A 22,365-nucleotide genomic window follows, 5' to 3' on the forward strand; every position below is an offset into this window, starting at 1 on the left:
GACACTATGTAGAGATAGAAACACGCGTAGAAAATCAAGCGTGTCGCCGATGCGACCTGCAACAAGGGTGGCCATCATGTCGATGTCAGAGTCTTTCGTATCACCGTGCGTGGAGGGCGGGAGGGACTCTTCAGGTCGCGTGCTCGAGATTCTTCCCTGAAGATGTATGGCACCAATGAAAGCCACGGGCCGAACCACGGGCCTTGGACACCGCCTCCTGCGCCCCAACCGCTCCCGCCGCAAGCCCAGCATCAAAACCATCCCCGACCTCACCCCCACAATCATCCGAGCCACCCGCCGTACGTACCGCCGCCGTATCAGCATCCTCATCACCACTTGCCGCACGAGGTAATTATTGACGATATTCCGGGCTGCTTCGACCGGCTATCTTCCCTGCAACTCCAACAATCTTTCGTAACTCGGTAGGCGCCGACTATTCGTCCCCCTAGATGCGTTCAACCGCGTTTACTCGTTCGCCCGTGTTATACTCGTTTACGTATTCCGCGTACAAGTTGTTGGCACGTCGCGTATCCCAACGACCCAACGATTCCGGCTATGCAATGAAATTCCATCGCTCCAAACGATACTCTTGTTTCCCAGAACCTTCTTCTTCTTCTTCTTCTTCTGCTTCTTTTTCTTTCGCCGTTCTGTCGTTCCGTCGTTCCGTCGCTCTGCCGTTCCGCCGATCACATTTCAAACCAACCAATTCTTTTTGGTTAAACGCCCGGTCCATCGATCGCCGTCCGTCTCTTCCGCGGCATCTATCTAGACCGCGGGATTAAAAGCTGCTTTTTGCCGATGGTAAACTCAGTTGTTGAACCGTTTAAGGATACAGACCGTAGTAGAGTAGAAAGTGACCGAGGTGAAGTATGTAAAGCCGTCTGTCGTTGCCCTCTTATTGGGCTAATCGAGCACCGTTTGATCGAGGATTAGAGATTGTTACTCTCTGGCTACACGGCAAGGCGTACGCGTGATTAATATCGTAAGGGAAACCTACAACGATGACTTTAACTGCCTATGGCACAAGTTCGTTTCCCACCACGAGCCTCGGTGTACAATCACGGGTATAGAGTGTGCCTGCCTCGTTTCCACCGGGACACAAGTATGCACGATTATTATAACGTTGTCGGTGTAAGTTACCTACGTGCTATTTTGACACCAACTCGGGTTAACCGTCTGGTAACGCGCCTAAACGGGTTTCCCTTCGACTAGCGCTGGCTACTTCGTCGCTTTATTTTCACCAGGAAATTTAATTGGTCACCGGTGGTTCGCGTGCCTATCCCGATCAACACATCGCCGATTAGTTTCTCGATTATTGCGACGCGACGTCGCCCATGACGAAGCGTGCTCGTCGGTGACGAGCTACTTTCCCGGCTCTCTCTTTCCGCGAGATTATCGAGAAAACAATTTACCGCCACCATCTTCGTCGTGCCATGCCTCGTCTTTTCGTCCGTCCCATCATGATCCTTGCGAAATCTTTTCAACGCGGTTCCGCGTATTCGGCGCCAAACGAATTCCCTTTTCTCTCTAACCACAAAGGCCACGCGCGCGTATCCAAGGCAAACGTACAATTTCCCCAAGGCCTTCCGCACACCTCTCACAATCACTTCGTCGCAAAAAAATCCCTCGGAACACAGAAAAGCGCTGACCGAACCGACGATAACGTTCGTCATGTCCAGATTCCTAACTGTTACGAACCCACTAAACCACGTCCTTTCTTTCATCGGATCTTCCAAAAACCCATATGCGTCTACTACAGCAGGCAGCCTCGACGCAAGAGGCCTGGTTCTCGCGAATCCCCTAATCACAGACCCTTAAAGATATTCGGAATCCAGGGATCCAAGCGGCAGAGGGGAAGGAGCACGAGGATCTGCGATCGGCAGGTTAGCCTGTAACCGGAAGCGCAGGGTACACGAGGTAGCGGATCATGGGTGCCGCGATTCAGACAGATTAAATCCGATGATTACGGTTTGAGGAAGGAAGAGAGAGAGAGAGAGAGAGAGAGAGAGAGAGAGAAAGAGGCGGAGAAGGTCCACCTTTTCCTTTATATTACGGCGCTGTTCGCGGCCGCAGTTTAGACAGATAGGTGGGTCGGTAGGAGAATGAGTCAGGCAACGCTAGGTAGGTTAGATTGGACGTTGTCTCCGCGTATAGACACACACGTGTGTACGTGTAAGCGTGTGATCGTATGCACAGTGCACAGTGCACACGGAGAGGCGGAAAGGTGCGCGCGAACGCGTATGCCACACGTACACACAGGCACACATACCTTCGAGTTAATAGCACATGCGAAGTGCTAGATGGCCGGCGTGCGTGGGTGGACGGAACACGTTACGTTCGTATGTGTGCCATGGAGAAAAGGCATATGGTCAGCAGGTGAGACCTTTGCTTTGTGTTCCAAGTGTATAAAGTAGCCTACTTCCAGTGACCAATGTTATTCCGTCGTAATTTACTGCGCCAAGGGAGAGACAAAGGGTTACGTCGCCCAGATCCTCCGGATCCCTTACGAAAAACGGGCCAACTTCTCCCACGCCTTGCCAAATCCACAGGCAACGTCCGATTCCCAACGATTCGCTTTCTCAGACAGAAACTCTCTACGTTTCTAGATTCAGACGACAAAGTATCCGTCAAAGTTGTCGGTTATTCGTTGCAACATCCGACCGTATGGTTATGGAAGATGCGTGTCCCGGCAAACTGTCGTTCCGAGCGTGTCGACAGTATGCCGTAACGATCGTATAAAATTGTATAAAATCGTAGAAAATTCGGGAAAAATCTGACAAATCCATTTCTGTCGATTTCGCCGACTTTCGTGCCTCGCTTGCTGCCTATTTATTAGCATCGAAACGTCTTCTCGCTTTCGTACAAAGTATTCTCGAAAGAGAATATACAGCTAAGACCGATAGATTCGAAGATGTAAGACGTTTTGTTGAAATTATACGATAACGCGGATAAACTGCGTTGTTGTTATCCCGTTACTAACGTATCTCAGTTTTATTTCATAGTTTTCGCACCGTGTGATCGTTTAACGATATACCCAATTTTGTAATTGCTCTTCTACGCAAGGGACGGGAAACGTGACTCTTATCGTGTCTTTATCGTCCGAGACCTCGATATTATACGAGCGTGATGCTAGATTCTTACGAGTGCATTTTCGACGTCACACGTTTCATCGGTCGGAACATCGTGTCTGTTTGCCAGAGCATGCCATCCGCAGTAACCACGGCCTCTGATACAAAGACGAAGAACGAAAGCAGAGGGTGAAATCGAGATGAGGAATGCCTTTTAGGAAATACAGCGGGTGTCGCTTGATATATTTTTCCATTATTAAGGACATTAAGCCGGCGGCCCGCAGCCAACCAACTCTTTCCGTTTTCTTCTTCCTCTTTTCGTTTCTACCAGCAAATCCGGCCGTTTCTTTCTCACTTTTCTGTTTTTCCTTTTCTCTCTCTCTCTCTCTCTCTCTCTCTCTCTCTCCCCACGGCGGCGACAACGATAAATCAGAAAAAAAGATTCAAAGCGTCGCTATGGCCTGGTCGACGAAGCGCAATTTTCCGTCCGCCGGCAGATAAAAATGTGATTAATGAACGTGTGGTCTTCGAGTTTGAGAAAAACCAAGCAACCGTCGTAAAACGCCACCGCGCTTAATTAGCATTTGCTGAGAAAACAGAGACTAGAGAACGGAGACTAACGTTTGCGACGGAATTAATATTCGTCCGATCGGATTCAGCGGCGCTTTCTCAAAAATCTCGGCGGTCCACTTGAGACGGTCGTTAAAAATTCGTAACTCGACTTTTGCCACCGTCGAATCGTTCCTCGCCCTCTTGTCACAGCCCTTGACTACGGTTAATCGGCGGGAAAAATGTCTCCTCGCGTCGTAGAGATTCTGGCCCTTTCGGTTTCTTCGCGCGAGGGTGCGTCGAAAAAAAGATGGCATTAAAAAATAATCAACGAGAAGGATACGTCCGGGGACGGATGGTTCGAGAAACACGAGCAATTTCGTTCAAATCGGCAAGAAACACCGCTCGAATTGATTTGTCCCCGGGCGAAAGAAAGTATCCGGAAGGGGAAAAAAAAAAAAAAAAAAGGAAAAGGAAAAAGAAAAACGAGGAATAAGATCGAGCTGCAGTCTCTTGCTCTCTCACGGGGATTAAGAGTCAGGGATGGCCAGTGTCGAAGGTCACCCGTCAAATATCCAACGTCGTGTCTACCCGGAAAGAAAGGGTTGAAAGTCGTAGAAACTTGAGAACCCTCGGTGACGATTTCAATTCTCTCTCCGCCTTCTTCTCCGTCTCTCCTTGTCGTGCTCGCACGAAGGGTCGCCTAAGATTCTTAAAACTTCTCGCGCGATTTTTCGATTTTAATTACAGTTTTAACATATTTTAATAAAATCCTTCGCGACTCGACCCCTTCTCCTCTCTCGTTTCTCTCTCGTTTCTCTCCCGCGTTCGTCGCAGGAACAGCAGCGCGAAAGAGACAGCCAGTCGAACCGCCCTTCGTCAATTTCGGCAACTTCACCGCGGACGCTCTCGCAATCCGAAATCTCTCGACTTTTGCCACGAACTGTACGCTCGTTTTAACGTTAACCCTTTCGTTCGTTCACCTACACCCACACCGGCTACGGGAGCAACACCTGTTCCCTCAACGAAAACCCGAAATCAAGCGTTCCTCGTCGTGAGCGTTCCACCCGCTCGTACTCGGCCCTTCCAGCAGTTTTACGTTCCTCCTCTTCGCGTCGAAGAACAGCAAAGTGCCGTGAGCCGAGTGGGCAACGTGGGCAACGTGCGCAACGTGCGCTCCGTGCCCTAACACGACGTACGACACACATATGCGTACGACTGGAAATCGAAAAACATCGATCGGATGGTTGCTTTCGAAAACCACGGTGACGGTCGTCGACCCCTTTTGCGGCCAGCTGTTGTTACGCATTTCCTATTAAATTCGTGGAGAACAGTCCATCTATATATCTATATATCTATATATATATATTTTTTATGTATTTACGTATACATTTATATATATATATATATAGACCATGTTAGATATTCCAGCCTGGGCAGACTTTAACGAATCGCGAAAAATAAGAACCACGCTTATCTCTTTCCATTAACGAGTAGTAAGCGAGTGTGTATTAACGGGACAATCAGCGACATTTCGAGTGGAAATCGAACGAAAGTCAGGTTCGCGTGTCGTTAACGTAGAAACTCGACGAACATCGGTTGATGATCGAATACGTGTTAAGTGCACCATTTTGATAAAGTGTGCTCTGAAACGAGAAAATATCGATGACCGAATCGATTCTGTAATACGACGCGTCGCGATGCCGATATAGTTATCGGCGACATTGAACACGTTGCCGGCAGCGCCGGCTAAAACGCAGCCACTTTTGATTAACGAATCGCGTGAAATTTTAAGCACGGACTCCGAGGAAATAAACAGCGAGCTGACAATTAGCATCGATCAACGAGTCGAATCGCGAACAGGCAACCGCGAGTTCCTCGATGAATAATCGAAAATGTAAACGTTAACGCGATATGTACACGTAATCTATAACACGCTCGCAGCAGTTCCTGCCTCTCTTCCATCTATAATTGCATAAGAAAATCATGAGGTGGATCGCTCGAACCGTCTACGTACAACGAAACAGGGGAGGCTATACGTTTATCTGCGTTTTCTTCCTTTCCCTAAGCAAAAATACCATTCGTACAGAGAGAAAAAGACGATACACCCTATGCATGGACCTTCGTCCGTTCGTTTTCTATTTCTATCGAGAAATAGACATCAACGCGTACCTGTAACTCTCTGCTTGTACGTACGTGCCGAACGTAATGTTCGCGGTGTTGAAAACGGCAACTTTCCAGCCGTATATGTGAATTCGTTGGATGCCTCGACGATCGTGGCTACTCCATTCTGACAATTGGCGCAAAATCAAAGATTAGATATCCATGTTGTTGGAGCGCGTCGGCGTTTGAAAATTTACGAGGCATCGAACGGAAATTGAATCGCTAAATCGACAGTTTCGCGTATATAAAGCAAACAACAAGCAAGATAATAATCGGTTCCGTTCTGGCACCGTAGTGAAAAAATGAAACGGAGGATAAACGCGTGAGCCGAACCTGTCGGAGTCCAGGTGGCGATGGCGGTCGGCGGGAGTACAGCGGTCACAACTTCCGTCGACTGGCCATCCTCCGTCTTTCGACCAAAAGTGCAGCGTACCAACTAACTGTGGCAGTTCTTCTCGCAGATCTTCATGCACAAGAGCGCGATGCAGATGCACGCGAGGGAGCTCGGCGCGGCGGGTGCACTGACGGGGAGAGCTGGCGGCGGCGTGGCGGGCGGACTGGCAGGCCTGGGTCCGATCGGCGTCGGGCCGGGCGGCATGATCGCCGGCAACGAGGTAAAGCCACACCAGTGCCAGCAATGCCTCAAGTCATTCTCCAGCAACCACCAGCTCGTACAGCACATCAGGGTCCATACTGGCGAGAAACCGTACAAATGCAGCTATTGCGACCGCAGGTTCAAGCAGCTCAGTCATGTACAGCAACATACCCGCCTGCATACGGGTGAGTATCTGTTATACTCTCCACCGATGTCTCGTCGAAATCCTACCGGATCGTGGAACCACTACGATTCCAATTTCCAGGCACGGCACCACCATTTTCATAATCTTTTATTCGCAAATTAGTCACGATCGTTCGCCCTTTCACTTTCTTCCCTTTTTTCCTCCTCTCCCCGTTTCCTTCCCTTCTTTCTTTTTCCCCTTTTTCTCTTCTTCTCTTTTCTCTTCCCGTTTTTTCTTTTCTTTCTCCCTTTCTCCCTTTTTTTGACCCTGACACATATACCGGAGCACGTCCGTCGAAACCCATTCCAATCGATTCGAAATCGTTCTTCTTTCGCTTCTTCGAATAATTCTCTCGCGACTCGTTTTCCTAGTAAGAACGAAACATGTAATTCGTCCGTCTTCGATGATCGCGGTAAAATCAACGACTCGCCGAGCTTAATGCATGCATTCAGTATCCCCGGGACTGATAGTAAATTCTATGAATACCGCATTGCATCGCGGCCAGTCGATAATCAATAAATTAATATACTATTATAATCTGTTGGAGCGATCGTGCGTTCCGATTGTGGCTAATTTTAATGCATGCTGCGAGATTGCTCAATGCGCCTCGTGCTGCACCAGAACCGTGGTTTCCAAGACACCGTTGACTGAACACGTTGTCGTTCGGTATGCATACAAGTTGCGTACTGCAGATAAGTTCAATTTACGCGGGGCCGAACGATCGAATTTATCGAGCGGCTGCTCGACTAAGAATAGCAATGACGGAAAGACGTAGAACGGACGAGGGACCGGTAATAATGAGAAAATTCGACGGCAAAGCCAGCCAATGGGTCGCGCCCGGGTAGAAAGAATTTCATTAAGGGATGAGCGTAGTCAATCGGAAGGTATTAGCCTCGAGAAGCGAACCGGTCAGCACCGCGTATGACTGAACCCTTGGAAAAGTCTCGTTCATCTCGTCCAAGATCTGCTCTTCCGAATGAAAAGAAAGAAAGAAAAAAAAAAAAAAACGAAAGAAAAAAAGAAAAAAGACGAAACCCCGTCGGTATGCCAGCTATTTAATCGAAACGTCCAAGAGCTCTCGCTGCGTTGCTCGCGAGTGGATAACAGATCGAGTCTTAACAAAACATTCCTTCGAAATCATTACCGGGAAGAGGTAATTTCCTCGAAAGCTGGTCGAACGAACCTTCGCGAAAAAATCTCTCTCGTTGGTTCCTTGCTTCTCGAGTTCTAAGTTTGTTTAACCGTGTTTCACGAGGGAAGAAAAAAAAAAAGGGCTGGGGGAGGGGGAGGAAGGGAAGCTGACATTGATTTCAGCGCGCTAGTTTCACCCCCTCGTCCTTTTCGACCACTACCAACGAGCAACTAACTACTGCTCGGCAACCCCTTACATTAATAATCACCCTTTCCGCGTACCGAGGCACCCACCACTCTACGGCAGCCACTACGGCTGCTACGACTGGTACTTGAGCTAACGTCGGTGTACGCGCATCTATCGCTCATGCAACCGCTCTAGGTTTCCGTGTCTTTATCGATGAAACGTTTTAAAATAAGCGTGTAAGGGCGCCTCCTCCCCTTCACCGCTTCGAGACATCGAGACTAAAAAATCGGCGACCAACCAATCGCCGTAACGTCACGAACAAGGTCTATCGACGAGGATATCCTAGATCGACCGTCGAGGCATCCGACGAACGTTTTCAACCCCTTCCCCCCTCTCGCCCGCCCCCCCCACACTCCGACCGAGAAAATTCCTCATTTTCGATCGATCTCTTTCGCCGCGCCGCGCCGCTCCCGCATACCAATTTCTCGCGATCGAAAAATCGGCGTGCTCGCGGCTCTGAAATTCCTTCCGAATTCTCCCTTCGGAAACCTATCGTTGTTTTCCCAAACGATACACCGCTTCCGCACAGCATTTGCATACCATATTGATTTCTCGTTTCGCTGCGAGATCTCGCTGCCTCACCGCGATTGGCCGGTCAAAGTCAAAAAACGGCGGGAATTTAGTGCCGCACCGTCGCGTTCACGCGCCATCCCCAGCAGCCACCCCTCCTAGCGCGCGCATTACAACAATTTCCCTCGACAGCCGAATATATATTCGCGCGCCTATAAAATTTGCAACGTATATGCATATAATTCATTAACCGAAATTCGACAGAGTTCGCGCGGGCAGCGGGCAACGGGCAACGGGCAACGGGCAATGAGCAATAGGCAAAACGGGAAACAGCGGGGTGAGGAAGGGGAAGGGAAGAAGGTACGCGAGAGTAGGGGGTGGGAAACGGTGGCGAGAGCGGCAGAAACGAAGGATAGCGAATATAATATCGGTGAGTGTCCACGATATCGATAGCTGGTCAATAGCTGCAGCCTAGACAAATACCTGCCGAGGGTGTAGAGTCCATCCTCCCCTCTCTCGGCGGGCTTATAGAGGGTGACCGGGCGCGTAGCCAATAGAAGGTCTGTTTGCCCCACTCGGCACGCCGCACGCGAAAAAGCGCGGGAATTTTTCGATCGCCCGATCGCTCAATAATGGAACCGAAGTTACGCGCCGCCACCGTCGCACGCGTACACCACCGCCAACCAACTCAAACACACACGCTCCATCGCGTTATATTCTCGTACGCGTAAACGCTCGTGTACACGCGCGTCCGCTCGCACGCACGCACGCAAGCAAGCACGCACGCACGCACACACTAGGATGTAGTAGCCCAATAAATAGCCGTACGCATTTGCGAGCATGTTGGCGGATAGACGACAGAGTTCGTACGCAACGAGCCAGAGGCTACCAAAGATTATCCCTTCGACAACGAGGAAAACTCAATTTTCATGGGGCGAAATCTAATGATCGGTCACCCTACGCGCGTGGAATTAATCGGTTTTCCTGAACGCTACGAGCGGTCGCGTTAGCTTTTAGAACACCGACGATACCGGCCAGTCGGTCGAGTCGGGATTTCTCGTTCCTTGTTTCCTCCCTCTTGTTCCGTCTCTCCTTCGCGTACTCCTTGTTTCCCTTTTCTTTTCCCTTTTCCTTTTCCCTTCTGTCTTTTCTCTCGTTCGAACGAGACGTGACCATCGATGTTCCGGTCGTCGTGGCTTGATTCGAGAAACGAGCGCGATTCGCATTAAAATTCGATAGGGCAGCGACGGTGTTCCCGTTAAGAGGTGAACGTTACGAGTTGGTTAACACCGATACAAATGGCAAAGAACTACGGGATCGGAGTTTACCCCTTTCGACGATGTTTAAAAAAAGGAGCACGTCCCCGCGGCGAAATTGACCGGACAATTTTAAAGCCCAGTTAAGACTGCGAAAAATTGCCGCATCGTCGGTGCATGAATAAAAATTAAGTCCGCTTTAGACATGCTTTCGAAACGAGCTCGCGTATCCGTATTTACGAGGCGACGACGGCAAAGAGACGGGAGAAAGAGACGGGAGAAAGAGACGAGAGAAAGACGCGTAAAAATCGACCGCTCGCTCGCCGTAAATTCAAAGTTACTTAGAGGGCAGTTAGACTTTTCATTTTTCTATCATCGTAGCCAGTTGTGTTTGACGATGTCGGCGGCGGTGGTGACCTTTTGACAGGACCGAGAAATTTCTCCGCACCGCGAACCACCGTCCCCTCCTTCCTGTCTCCTGCTTCTTTGACCGGACTACTACTCGTTCACCTTTTTCCTTTCCTCTTCTACTTTTAATTCGCTAATTTCACCCAGTTAAGAATTTATGCGACGGGAACGTCTCGCCAGACGTCTCGAGAAAAATCAAAGCGGCACGGTGCGGTGGAAAGAACGCGGCGCCCAGCCCTTTATCACAAATGACGCGGAATGAAAGATTAAACAAAAGCAACAACGTTTTACGCGTCTGCGAAAAACTGGATGGTACGGGTGAAACGTAAAACGTGGAACGCCAACGTCTCGTTCAATACGGCACAATTATTTCTCCTTGGCGGCTTGCGCTAAAATAATCTTTGCTTCGATAAACGTTCTTCTCCAATTACGTTCCATTTTGTTACGGAAAGACGGATTTCGGTGGTTCGATACCTTGTGCTTGAAATTCATTCGCGCAATACCAGTTAATCAACTGTCGACCGTGCCCGCATCCTAAATATTTTAACGAGCGATATTAATCCTAATATCGGTAAATATGTACGCCGCCGTCGTAAATTACCGGTATATCAGAATTGCGCACCGTCCGATCTCGACCTGGGTGGAATGGATTTTTTCTGTGGAAATTTGAAAGAAAATTCGAAAGGTAATGTCGGGTATAAAGAAAAGAGCGCGATGGCTCTCGATCGAGCTCGTCACCGTGCACCGATTTCGCGTCGAACGTCGGTTAGCGTTTCTATCACACGACAATGCGTTATACGCAAGACGTTACGAGGGAAATCTAGGTGCGAAATGTAGGTTCGAAACGTAGGGCCGCCTGGCCCTCGTCGTCTATCGCGAACCTCGCAACACGAGGCTCTGCCTCTCGCTAGATCACGACCAATTAGCTAAATTCGCCGGTGAAAAACGAGTACAAGAAGTTTTCCTCGGGATCGAGCAACTCGTGTTCACATACGGTAAAACGATGTGGCGTATACGATGGCAGGAATCGAGGATAGAGAGAAGAAGTAACGGTCAGAAAGTTCTATTCCCCGATAGCGGAGAGAAAGGCAATTAAACCGTTAAAGGTAAAAGGTAAAAGGTAAAAGGTAAAGATAATTAAAAGTTGAAGATACCGTATGGCCTGCCAGAAAATTAACGTAGTCATGCCGCATATGCATAGGCCGCCGAGCCATACATAGGCCAATGAGTCTATTCTAATTTCCTAGGAACCCTTCCGCGGCGATGCATTTTTTCCATGAGGGTTAATTTGAATAGGGACACGGTCTGGCTTTGCACGGGGGGATGATGGTTCGTATGGTACGCCCACGCTTTTCTTTCCTCTTCGACCTACTCTCGCTTACTCTCGCCTATTCTCGCCTATTCTCGCCTACTCTCGCCTACTCTCGCCTACTCTCGCCTACTCTCGCCGACCGTTTTTCTCTTCTTTTCTTTTCTTTTCTTTTCTTTTCTTTTCTTTTCTTTTCTTTTCTTTTCTTTCGCCTGCCTTCTCCCTTTATCCACCGAAATCCTAGTCAATGCGGCCAAATCGTCGACACTTTTTGTACCGGCAACCGTGTTCCGTTTCTCTCGATACCGCCGTTGCTTTCGGCCGTTACCGAAAGCGTGGTGTATAGCTGTTGTCGCGACTATATAGCTGCTGAGCATGCATTCGGCAACACGCGAAAATGCCACGTCATTTTTTTAAGGTCACCTTTCAACGATCGCGCGCGCTATTCTCATTGTGTACCGTTTGTGATCCGAGATAAGTAATCTCGCTTTACGCGATGTTTGCTCGAAAGCACGTTGATAGATTCGTACAAGGAACGACTGTCTATTTCGACCGATTTTTTCAAATACGTTCATCTAGCCGTAACTCGAACAATTCCTCGAAACTTGCTCCGCTCCACAGCCATCGTCGTAGGCTGGGGAGTGAAGAGAACCAACCAACACGATCAAAAAATGAAATAATCGTAGATAAGAGTCAACGTAGTAATTAAACTTTATTAAACGCGAGATTAATGCGTGGTGTAAATTTCATAATCGTAGAAGAGCGGAATCTTACTCGACGAGGAGAGAAACGGGGAAAGAAAGGAGGAGAGAAACGTGGAAAGGAACGAGGAAAGAAAGGAGGGAAGAGACGCGAAAAAGGTCGATTCAATCATCCGAAAATAGTCGGATAAAATATTCGCGAATGCAAGTTTTCAGCGAATATTCTTTCCGCGATATTCATAGAGCTGTTAGTTTTTCAAAAGCGTGCAAATCCGCGGTACGTTCTCAGATTGTTGCCATGAGAGTGATTTTTTTCTACGAGTTATCTTATCGCTTGTTACTGATATAGAATAGAATCCGAGATGCACTCGCAAGTAATAACTGTTCTTGCAACTGTAAAAAGCAAAATCGACGCCAACTTTTCGCTTCTGGCTGAAAACATCGCCGACACCGGAATCTCTGGCCGAAAAACGAACGATTCTTAATTAAGCCCTTGGTCGGCTTCAAACGAATGCCGATTATTATTTCAACGCGAGCCAGCGCGTCCTTTCGGAGGGTGAACTCTGAAATCATTTTAAAATTCTTAAAGAGACGCGACTCTTTAGGCCTTTAAGATGGACGAGACTTCACCCTTTCGCATTACTGACTTACTTTTCCGACCCTTTGGGAACCACGGCGACCGATATATACGTCGGTCGTTGCTAGCTGTGTTCGCCGCACTCGACAAAATACAAGAGAGAACGCGGATCGGGGAGGAAAATTCGCGCGAGATCCGTGAACAAATTTTTAGCAGGAAAAAGTATTCCACCGGTAAAGACAAGATACACGCGCGATACGCGTGAGCGTAGCACCAGAAGGCTGTAATCTCGCTTCATACCAGTTCTCTATCTAATGTATACTCGCATGTAGTAAACGGTCTACAAAATCTAGATTGACTTTCTAAGCTGGCACGAAAGCGACTTTTTGCACAAAATCGGGTACGATCTTCAACGAGGACTGCACGATCACGCTTCAACCGTAGAACCGGTCTCTCTAGGTTAAGGATACTTGGCGCTCCTTCGCCACGAGTACAGTAATTTCGCGCAAACAAATTCCATCCACTTGTTTGTCAAATCACCATTCTTTCTCTCCTACGAGGTACTCGTGTCCGCGTACGCGTACGTATATCGATCCTTAAACCAAGATGACAGGATAACTCGTTCCTCGGTTTTTTTCTTTTTTCTTTTTTTCTTTCTCTTTTTTTTTTTTTTTTTTTTTCGCATAAAACATTTGCGATGCGCGGCGATCCAAGACAGATAACATAGGTCGCGCGGCTCTGATAAGCAAAGCCTCGATCGAATCCAAGCTTCTGTGTGGCTGCATTCTTGCGCGATATCGCTTACGCGCACAGAATAAAATAGTAGAAAAGGTTCTCTAAAACCTGTTTGTAAAAACACGACTACTACCGCCAGATTCTCCGTAAACCGCTGCTAATTGCGGTTGCAATAAAAATTCTTACAAGGCTGTCGATCCTAGCCCAATACTTTCTATCCTCCCGTCGTACGATACACGCTTCATTTTTTCTTGCTCCTCGCATTTCTCCGCCAGACGGCCCACAACGGACACAAGATTTACACGGACCATTTATATCGGAGAGTCGCGTCGGGCCGCCGGGTCAAGAATATTGAGCACGGCCGGCCGTAAAATAAGATATAGATTTCCATCTAGTAAACTTTCTACACGGCATGTGTGGGAGGCAACGCAGGACGCCATACGGCATACGAGAACAGTCTTACGTTAGAAACTTTGGGCGCAGCCTTGTGTGCACTGGTCGAGTTATAGGTACGCTTCGCACACCTTCGCACACCTTCGCGCACACACCTTTGCACACCTTCGTATACCTTCGTATACTCTTCGTATACGTCGCGTCGAGCTCAACAGGCTTAAAGACGTGTGGGCACTTAAAACCGGCACGATTTCAACTTTGCTCCTGATGTGGGACGATCTACCTTCTCTAAACTCAAGAGTCGACGAAAGAGGAATAAAAGCGGCGTCGTGAACGCAAACGCGATCGTAAATGATTTCAAGTTTGCTGCCGATACGGGACCCCGACCGTCTATCTTTTCCGAACTTGAAATACCACAAAGAACGAACGAACGGATAAAGAAACAACGAGAGAGAGAGAGAGAGAGAGAGAGAGAGTCGCGAAGAACAACACGATCGCAAACGAATAACAAAGACGACAAGGTTTCATAAGGGTGCGCGATACGATTAAAACGCCAAGAATAAGAATACGCGAGGGGAAATGCGCACCACTTCCACCCTTTGTCACCCTTTGCAACCCTTTGTGCTCGAAACTGGACCGTGCGAAGGAAAGCCGGGATCCGGCTTTCTTTCGACAAGCCAGAAAAGTCGACAAGCCAGAAACGAACCCGTCGTTGAAAATCTTCCGGCTGTCAATAGCAGATTGTGCGTCTCATTCCTTTTCCACCCTAATAGGCTGGCCATTATACACCTACTGACCTCCTTCGAATCGTCGTCGACGAGTTTCGCGTGTTTTTAACAGGATCTTGTTACGTTACGACCGATTAAATCTCCGTCTTCATCTCCCATCGTACTTTCATTCTTCTTCGAGGTATCTCAATTTTCTAGAACGCGGAACGACAGCAACGAACATGGGTATAACTGTAACTCGAAGGAAGACGAAAGGTGGTAGACTTTCGAGACCTTTCTCGAGCAAATGGCTCGCGATGAAAAATCGTAAAGACACGAGAGCCATCGGGACTTAACTCCGTCGGCCACTCGACAGGCCGAACGTTCGTTCTGAGACATTAATTTTTACCCCTTTTTACCCCCATCTGCCTAATGACCCGAAAAGTCTGCTGCTGCTGCTGCTGCTGCTGCTGCCGCCGCTATCGCTGCCGTTGCTGCTGCTTCTGCCTCTACAACGACGTCGACGAGAACGATAGAAGAAGGGAGAAAAAAGGTCTCGACGAGATGCCCGTTAAGTGGCGAGAATCGTCGCCGGGAAAAGGTTCGAGATCTTGTCCTGCATCCAGGAGCAACGATCGTTACCACTCGGACGGATGTGCCAGAACAAGGGGCTGGCGTGCCGCGTACACTCCTTCTTTCCGGTGTCTTACATAATTCCTCGTCCGTTTTTCTCCGCTGCTGCAACCCTTCTTCCTACGGCGACCCCCTTGGCTCGTTTTCACCCCCTTCAAACGGTAGAACAGCCACACCGTCTCAACAATGGAACTCATCAGGCATCGAGAATAAATTATGCTCGGCCATGTCCGCCAGAAAAATGACCAAGCCGTGAAATTAGAGCTTCCACTTGCTGCGGAAAAAAAGAGCTGCGCTCGCGGTCCAATCTTCTTACAATCCTCGCTAATTAACATCCGGAAAAACGAGACAGGGCGACGATATGCAGAAGGATCTTGGCAAATTGCAGTCGAAACTTCTCAGATCGGGAAAATGTTGGCAGGAGCACGCGTGAACATTTGTCGGGTGACGATCACACGAAGCAAGGCAGTGGCAGCGCACAAGAAATCGGTGAAAATGAGTTCGTCGGCCCCGGTCAGGAAGAAGTAAACCACAGGAAGAAAGGGTTTCCAGCTTTAGGGGTCAGCGACCCTGACACGTTCCCTCTGGGCGGTCTAAAAAAGAAAAAAAGAAAAAAAAGAAAAGGCCAAGGTATCGGTTGAAAAGAAAAAACGATAAAGAGTTTCGGACAGGGCAGGTGAAACGGTCCGAGAGGGTGAGCGCGAGCGAGACGGAAGAGGCTACCATATGCCCGAATAACGTTCCACCCGCGTACGATGCGACCAACCGGTACAACGAGTTTCTTTGCCATCGTCGTCAACGGGGGAAACTACCCGAATATCTTTCCACGTGAATCAAACACCGCGTTAACGATGGAATTTCCTATAAACGTCAGATACGTACGTCCGATGCGACTGTGACAGTTCAAGATCGTTCGCAAGTATGCTTCTTCGATATATCGCGATTCGAGCATCTCACACCGATGGAAAATCTCTGTGTGCGCACGTTGTCTATCGCGGCCGTAGCTCCAAAACTACGAGCGATTCGCGTGTATTTTCCTCCTTCCGATGCAAGTAATTTCTTAAGGCTCGAAACGGACGATAGAGTGGATAAGGGTGGGAATAACGCGACGAGATCAAATCCTATCGCCATCTAGCACGCGTATCGTCGTATGATAGTCCGACGAGACTGTACATGTTTATCGTATATTTGGCAAAAATTAACACTGTGCCATAGCACCCATAGGTTGAAATTATTATTAAAGAAAACGAATTCTAAAGCCACGAAACGACAGATACTTGGTCGTTTACGGCCGACAACAGCGTACGTTTAACAAAATCGTAGGGAACTAGGATTTAACGTGTCCGGTGCTCGCATGCGATGTGTTTCGAAAGATACGGTCCAAAGACGATGGCGAAGAATGATTGGAGCAACGCGAGCCACAAGAATATCGATTATGGACAAGCGGCTGATGCTCGAACGTCTGCCACTCGACGATTCTCAAACACTCCCGGCACGTTTGTCCGTCATCGTTCGTGGAGATATCTGGGAAACTAGATTGCCAGACCTTGCTATTCCAACTGCCTGTGCCGATAGAAACGATACGTAGCAGCAACGTACCCTGAAGAAAACGGTCAGAGAGAGAGAGAGAGAGAGAGAGAGAGAGAGAGACCGGACCGAATACGATCCGGTTTTCGAGTTACTCGCCTTGCAAATACCACGTTTGCCCCGTTCATTTCGTAAATCGTACTTAATCGTATTTAATCGTATTTAATCGTATTTAATCGCATTTAATGGTATTTAATGGTATTTAATGGTATTTAATGGTATTTAATGGTATCTGGCAAAGCTTCGTACATCGAACTGTTCTTAAAACAGACGGCGGATCGCTGCGGACGATGGATATTTCGTTGCTGAAACGAATCATTGAAAAACGCAAATTGCCACCGAAGGCACGGGGTTACGCGTTGCCATGGTCGCCGATAGGTTTTGAAGAGAATGTACCGGGGTGATTTGGCCTAGACTACTGATGATGACTGTACCCCGCGTGTGCGAGGGATATAGGCACACATACTCGTGAAATTTCGCACGTACGTACGTACGGTACATTCGCCAGGGGGTAGAAATCATTAAAGGGGCGTGGCGTGCCCGTGGTTGCCCGGATGACGGTCACGTGAACCAAGATGGCCGCCAAGCGGGAGGGCTCCCCTCTTTGCAACAGTCATTTGTTATCGGCCATTTTATTTTAATGATTTCCATGCATGCGTGAAACGCTCGGCTGCATCGCTCGGGAAAGGGATGTTCGCTCTCTCGCTCTCCCCCCTCCCCCCGTTCTCACTCGCTCATTCGCTCACTCGCTCACTCACTTACTCACTTACTCTTACAAACACACACGCGCGCGCGCGCACACACACACACACACACAGGCACACGCTCTCTCTCTCTCTCTCTCTCGCTCTCTCTCTCCCGATCTTGCTCTAGCTATCCCGCTCGCACTCTATGCGCCTGGTAACGCGCTCTCCTAGCGCGATACACGCTACACACACCGCAACAACCAACGCGCCGCTAACGTTGCTTTCATGGTAATTTCAAAGCCTATAAATTTCGGTCGCATCCGCGTTAATGCTCTTCCTTCTTTCGATAAATTTCATACGATTTGCTGCTCGTGATTTCCGTGATTACCAAGTAATTCCGTGCCGAGTTTCGCGTCCACCTGAAAATCCTGCCTCGCGCCGACGAATCCCCACGCTTCTCGAACGATCCACCGGAAAAAGGAAGAAGAAACTCCTAAAACTGACCAAACGATTATCACGGTTCTTATCAGAGTCGCCGAACGAACAGGAATCATCGAGCGGTAGGAGACGAGTTAATTCAAAGGCCGCGAGGAAAATAATAACGAGCGCCTCGTGCCCGAAGAACAGCGTTATAATCATGGTGATAAAACGGGTATAAAAGCGAACCAACTGGTTGCTACGAGAGACCGATTCGGCTCGTTACATTACCGTAATTTGTTTAATAGCCTACGGTACTGTAATCATTGATTCGATTGTTAAATCCGTAATGACTCGGCATTATCGCTGCAATAATTAATACACGACGGCTAGGATCGCGGCCTTAAGGGTTGATCAATGTCTTTTTATATCGTTCTAAGTGATTACCGCTCTTCCAACGACCCGCGAGATATCGTCGTTCCGAATGCTATTCGATAATTCCGGCGTGCGGATTGAAATTAATAGCATCTATCGAAGATCAACGTCGTGCTTTGCTTTTAATCCACATTCGAAGTTAAATTACTCTTAAACTGGCTGCTTTGCCGGAACAAATCCTGGATAAGCGCACTTTAATTAGCACGAAAATGGACGTAACATCGCCCTTCCACAAATACTTTCCGATCGAACCAAGGTTAACGTAATCAACGTCGTCGCATCGGTCCCGCCGTCAATTTTCCACGACCAACTAACCCTCTAGCCTCGCGGTCCAACCCAAGCAGTGCGATCTGCTGTTTTGCCCGTTCGTTCGCCGGTCGAACACGCCGCTATAACTTTTGACAGATTCCAGCGATTCGATATCCTCCGCACATGGCCTCACGATTCCGTCGTTGAACGCAAAAGCTCGCAGAGAGCCGCCAAAAGCATTTCGCCTCCCTTCGATTTTGCACCCTGGTCGCGGTCGTTCGACGAAACGGAAGAGCCAAAGCAACAGAGAAAGAAAAAATAAAAAAGAAAAAACAAGAAAGAAAAGAGAAATAGCAAGAGAAACGGTCATCGAATCGGAGGGGACGCTCGCACGGCAAATATCATCGCGATATACAAACATTCCATTCGTTGGCTCGCAGCGTTCTCATCCCCGATTTTTCCCCGGCAACTATGTATTCGCTCTCCCCCGTGTCGCGAAATTCAAGGTATCGCTCGTACGAATAGCTCGACGAGCATCACGAAGCGAGATGGGGCGAGTACCAGAGCAGGGCAGAAAGACGAGGTCATCGCAGCGCGAGCAGAACGCACGTGCGTGTGAGTGCGTGCAATTTAATGATTTTCAGCCGGAATTTCGATGATGGCAAACTGGAATGGAGGGGAAAACGGCGAGAAAGAGAGAACGACGGGGAGACAAAGAGGGAACGAGGGAACGAGGGAACGAGGAAACGAGCGAGTGAGAGAGCGTGTGTGCAACGACGGGTTGGTCAGGGCCGGCTTGTTGCACACGCGCAAGATCTCACGAGAGAAACAAAGAAGAGTGCGAAGGGAGGAGGACAGAGAAATACATAGGGAGGAAGAGGGAGGGAGGGAGGGAGAGAGAGATAGGACGTAAATTTTCTAGCGGTGCGTTCATTTGTTCGTTCAACGAAATGCGAATGCATTATACATGGATTGCAGGGGACATTAATTTTCTGCCGTGGACGTGTAGTGGGCCGTGGAGGGCCGCTGGGTGGTCGGTGCTACGAAGCCGGAGGGGGCTCGCCGTTTCCACGGACGAGGCAAGAGGGTTGCAATGGGAGGGGGTGTATACGAGCATCGAAGAGAACTGGAGGGAGAAAGGAAGAGAAAGAGGAGGATACAGTCGGATAGAAAAGCCCGAAAGAGAGAGAGAGAGAGAGAGAGAGAGGAGAACGTATCCAAGCTGTGTGTCGTACTCGCACGTTCAACCACGTGCCAGCTTTTTCCCAGCTTTCTACCTACTTTTGCAAGCTCCGCGGTGATTTTGACGAGTGGACGACGAGGCGTATCGCGCGATAAAAAAAAAATGTGCACACGCGCTGTACGATACGCAGGTACGCGTGACCGAATTCATGGAAAAACGTGCGAGGAATTTTAACCCCCCCTGCCGCAGATCGAGGGGGGGTGGGCGGCGAAATACACGCGCCTGCGAAACCGCACCACTGACAAATAATCAAATATATCGCCACTCTCATTTGATATTCCGAGCTAGTGTTGGTGATGAATGTAATGACGTTATACACCGTCGGGGAATTACGGTCGTCAAGTAAAATTTAATGTCGATGCATGTTTAGTGTCGCCACGAGAGATACGCGGAAAGGCATTAAACCGGGAGCAGTAAAAAGAGCATCGGGACGAACGCGTCCGCCAAAACGCATCCATCTCCGCCACGTTATTTTCCCTCTGAAAGAAAAAAACCTGGGGATTATCGTTTGCCCGATTAACCAAATTGAATGCAATTAACCGCCGGCCGACGTTACATTTTATTCGGTGGTAAAAGAATCGCAATGTGTTAATTAAACACGGCCACCCTTATTTATATTTACGTGAAATCGTGTGTACCCGCGTACAACGACTCGTTTCATTCTCCGACGCTTTTTAAATCGTCTCGCTATAGCATTAATTCGTCCGTGCTTGTCATCGACGGGCATACCACGTACGTTTAAAAATCGTTCTGGCTACCGAAACGAAGGACGCAGCGTCGCTGGTAGAACAAACCGCGAAATCTTCGACAGAGTAGACAGGCACTTTTCGTACGGCAGAGTATGAAACAGTCGAACAGTCGAAACAGTGTCATCAAACAGAACATCGAGATAGCAGGTAGTTATATACGTACATCTATAAGTTAAATGGTTGCGTGTCATTCGAAAAAAGCATATTTGATAAATTCATACGCGATGCGTGAAACAGGCGTGTTTCAGTAAATGCAAACACGATAAAATTTTACGCGCGCGTACGCGGCTTCTAAATAAACGCCACTCGTAAAACGGCCGCCTGGCCAAGCTTATAAAAATGATAAAGTAAAGCTCGTAAAGGTAATAGTTTACGTATTGGCTATAACTTTTGCCACGCGTTACGCCGCGTTTTCCAATCTTACATCGTGCCTGTCTCGTCTTTTCAATTTCTTTCCCATCCTCCTATCTCTCTTTCTCTTTCTCTTTCTCTTGCTATTTCTCTTTCCATTCGCCGATAGATTCGATGTATTCATCGTGCAAAGGCGCGTAATAAATAAATTTTACGCTGCTTCCCCTATCGTTTTGTCGCATTAATTTGCCATGTACGGCATAAGGAAAATATTACGACTACCGTAGAAACTTTGCGCGACGGATGACAAGTTCATCGAGAGATCGTGTTTTGTTTCTCGCGCTATCCTCGCCGTTCGACGATACAATAAAACGACAAAGAATTGCGGAATGGATAACTGAGAAAATAATTATCTCTCTGTCCGTAACCGTTTCTGCTATTATTCTGCTATTAGCTACAAACAAATATGTCTCTAAAATATGCAGTTCCAACGGCACCTTTCAAAAGAGCATAGGTGTTCGTAATTGCATTACGTACGATGATCGGACTCTTCGTGCTTTCTTTCGTTTCTTCGTACGATCTCTACGATAAGATATCCAGAGTGTAATTCTCTTTTCGATATTCGATAGGTGAAATAAATTTTCTAACAGTGCTCGTAAAGTAGATTCGAATTTGCATAATTATTCACAGTCCCGTGATGATATTCCAGATATCAAATTTATATTCCTGTTATTCGGAGAGAATCGAATCTTTCTCTTATTAAAGGACCTACACCGACCCTCTCTTTAAGAATTGCTCCCTCTCTCTCTCTCTCTCTCTCTCTCTCTCTCTCTCTCTCTCTCTCTCACTGCCCTGCCAATTCCGATATTGCCTCTATATTTGTATGTATCAAGTACGTGTATCATGGCGTAGTCCGTTCTGAAGAATTTGATCTATATCAAGTTGCAAGGGTAACGCCAGCGAGATAGCCAGCCAGAGATATTAAAAAAGAAACGTGGACGATGTTATCGAGTTATTTTTATTAAAACTTCGATCGAACTGAATAAAAGATGAATCTGGTCTAACGAGGAAGTAACAAGTGTAGCGAGAGTGGGAGAGGAAACAAGAAGGAAGAAAAAGGACGAGTGCCTGGGGTAAAAAGGATCGGGGAAGAATGTCGATATTAATAAAAGTTAAATTGAGCCAATCGCTTGTGGGAATTAGAATAGAGCAACGGGCGAACAACGGGCTAGCAACGAACGAGGTAGCGTAATAAAAATTGCAGCGATCGAAAGCACCGTTCCTTCGACGCCGATCGATGGAATAGCTTGAGAGCTTCGACTGATATTTTCCCGCTAACATCGCCAGTTTAATATTAATCGGCTTTTAAAATAATTAGGAAAGAATCTGAATAAATGCTTGACGCGTAGTCAGGTCGGATAGCGAAAATTACACCTACAAATTGCCGTGATCTGTCTGCTCGTTAATACGAATCTGCGTACA

The 22,365-nt window shown here is 48.1% G+C and overlaps 2 protein-coding genes across 17 annotated transcripts in view; both read left to right on the forward strand.

The window, feature by feature from the left end:
- LOC139992617 (protein daughterless) overlaps positions 1 to 22,365 on the forward strand; it is a 358,939-nt gene that overhangs the window by 301,012 nt on the left and 35,562 nt on the right. The window lies entirely within an intron of this gene.
- The window catches only part of Dati (zinc finger protein datilografo), a 60,108-nt gene that overhangs the window by 21,934 nt on the left and 15,809 nt on the right, over positions 1 to 22,365 (forward strand). For 13 of the 15 annotated variants that reach the window (XM_072013591.2, XM_072013586.2, XM_072013577.2 and 10 more), the window contains one exon: positions 6,230 to 6,560. In XM_072013591.2, the coding sequence (XP_071869692.1) occupies positions 6,230 to 6,560 (331 nt within the window). The remainder of the gene's footprint in view (positions 1 to 6,229; positions 6,561 to 22,365) is intronic. The other 2 variants (XM_072013578.2, XM_072013589.2) reach the window with 1 other exon arrangement.

Source organism: Bombus fervidus, chromosome 12 (genome assembly GCF_041682495.2).
Source record: "Bombus fervidus isolate BK054 chromosome 12, iyBomFerv1, whole genome shotgun sequence".
Lineage (NCBI taxonomy): Eukaryota > Metazoa > Arthropoda > Insecta > Hymenoptera > Apidae > Bombus > Bombus fervidus.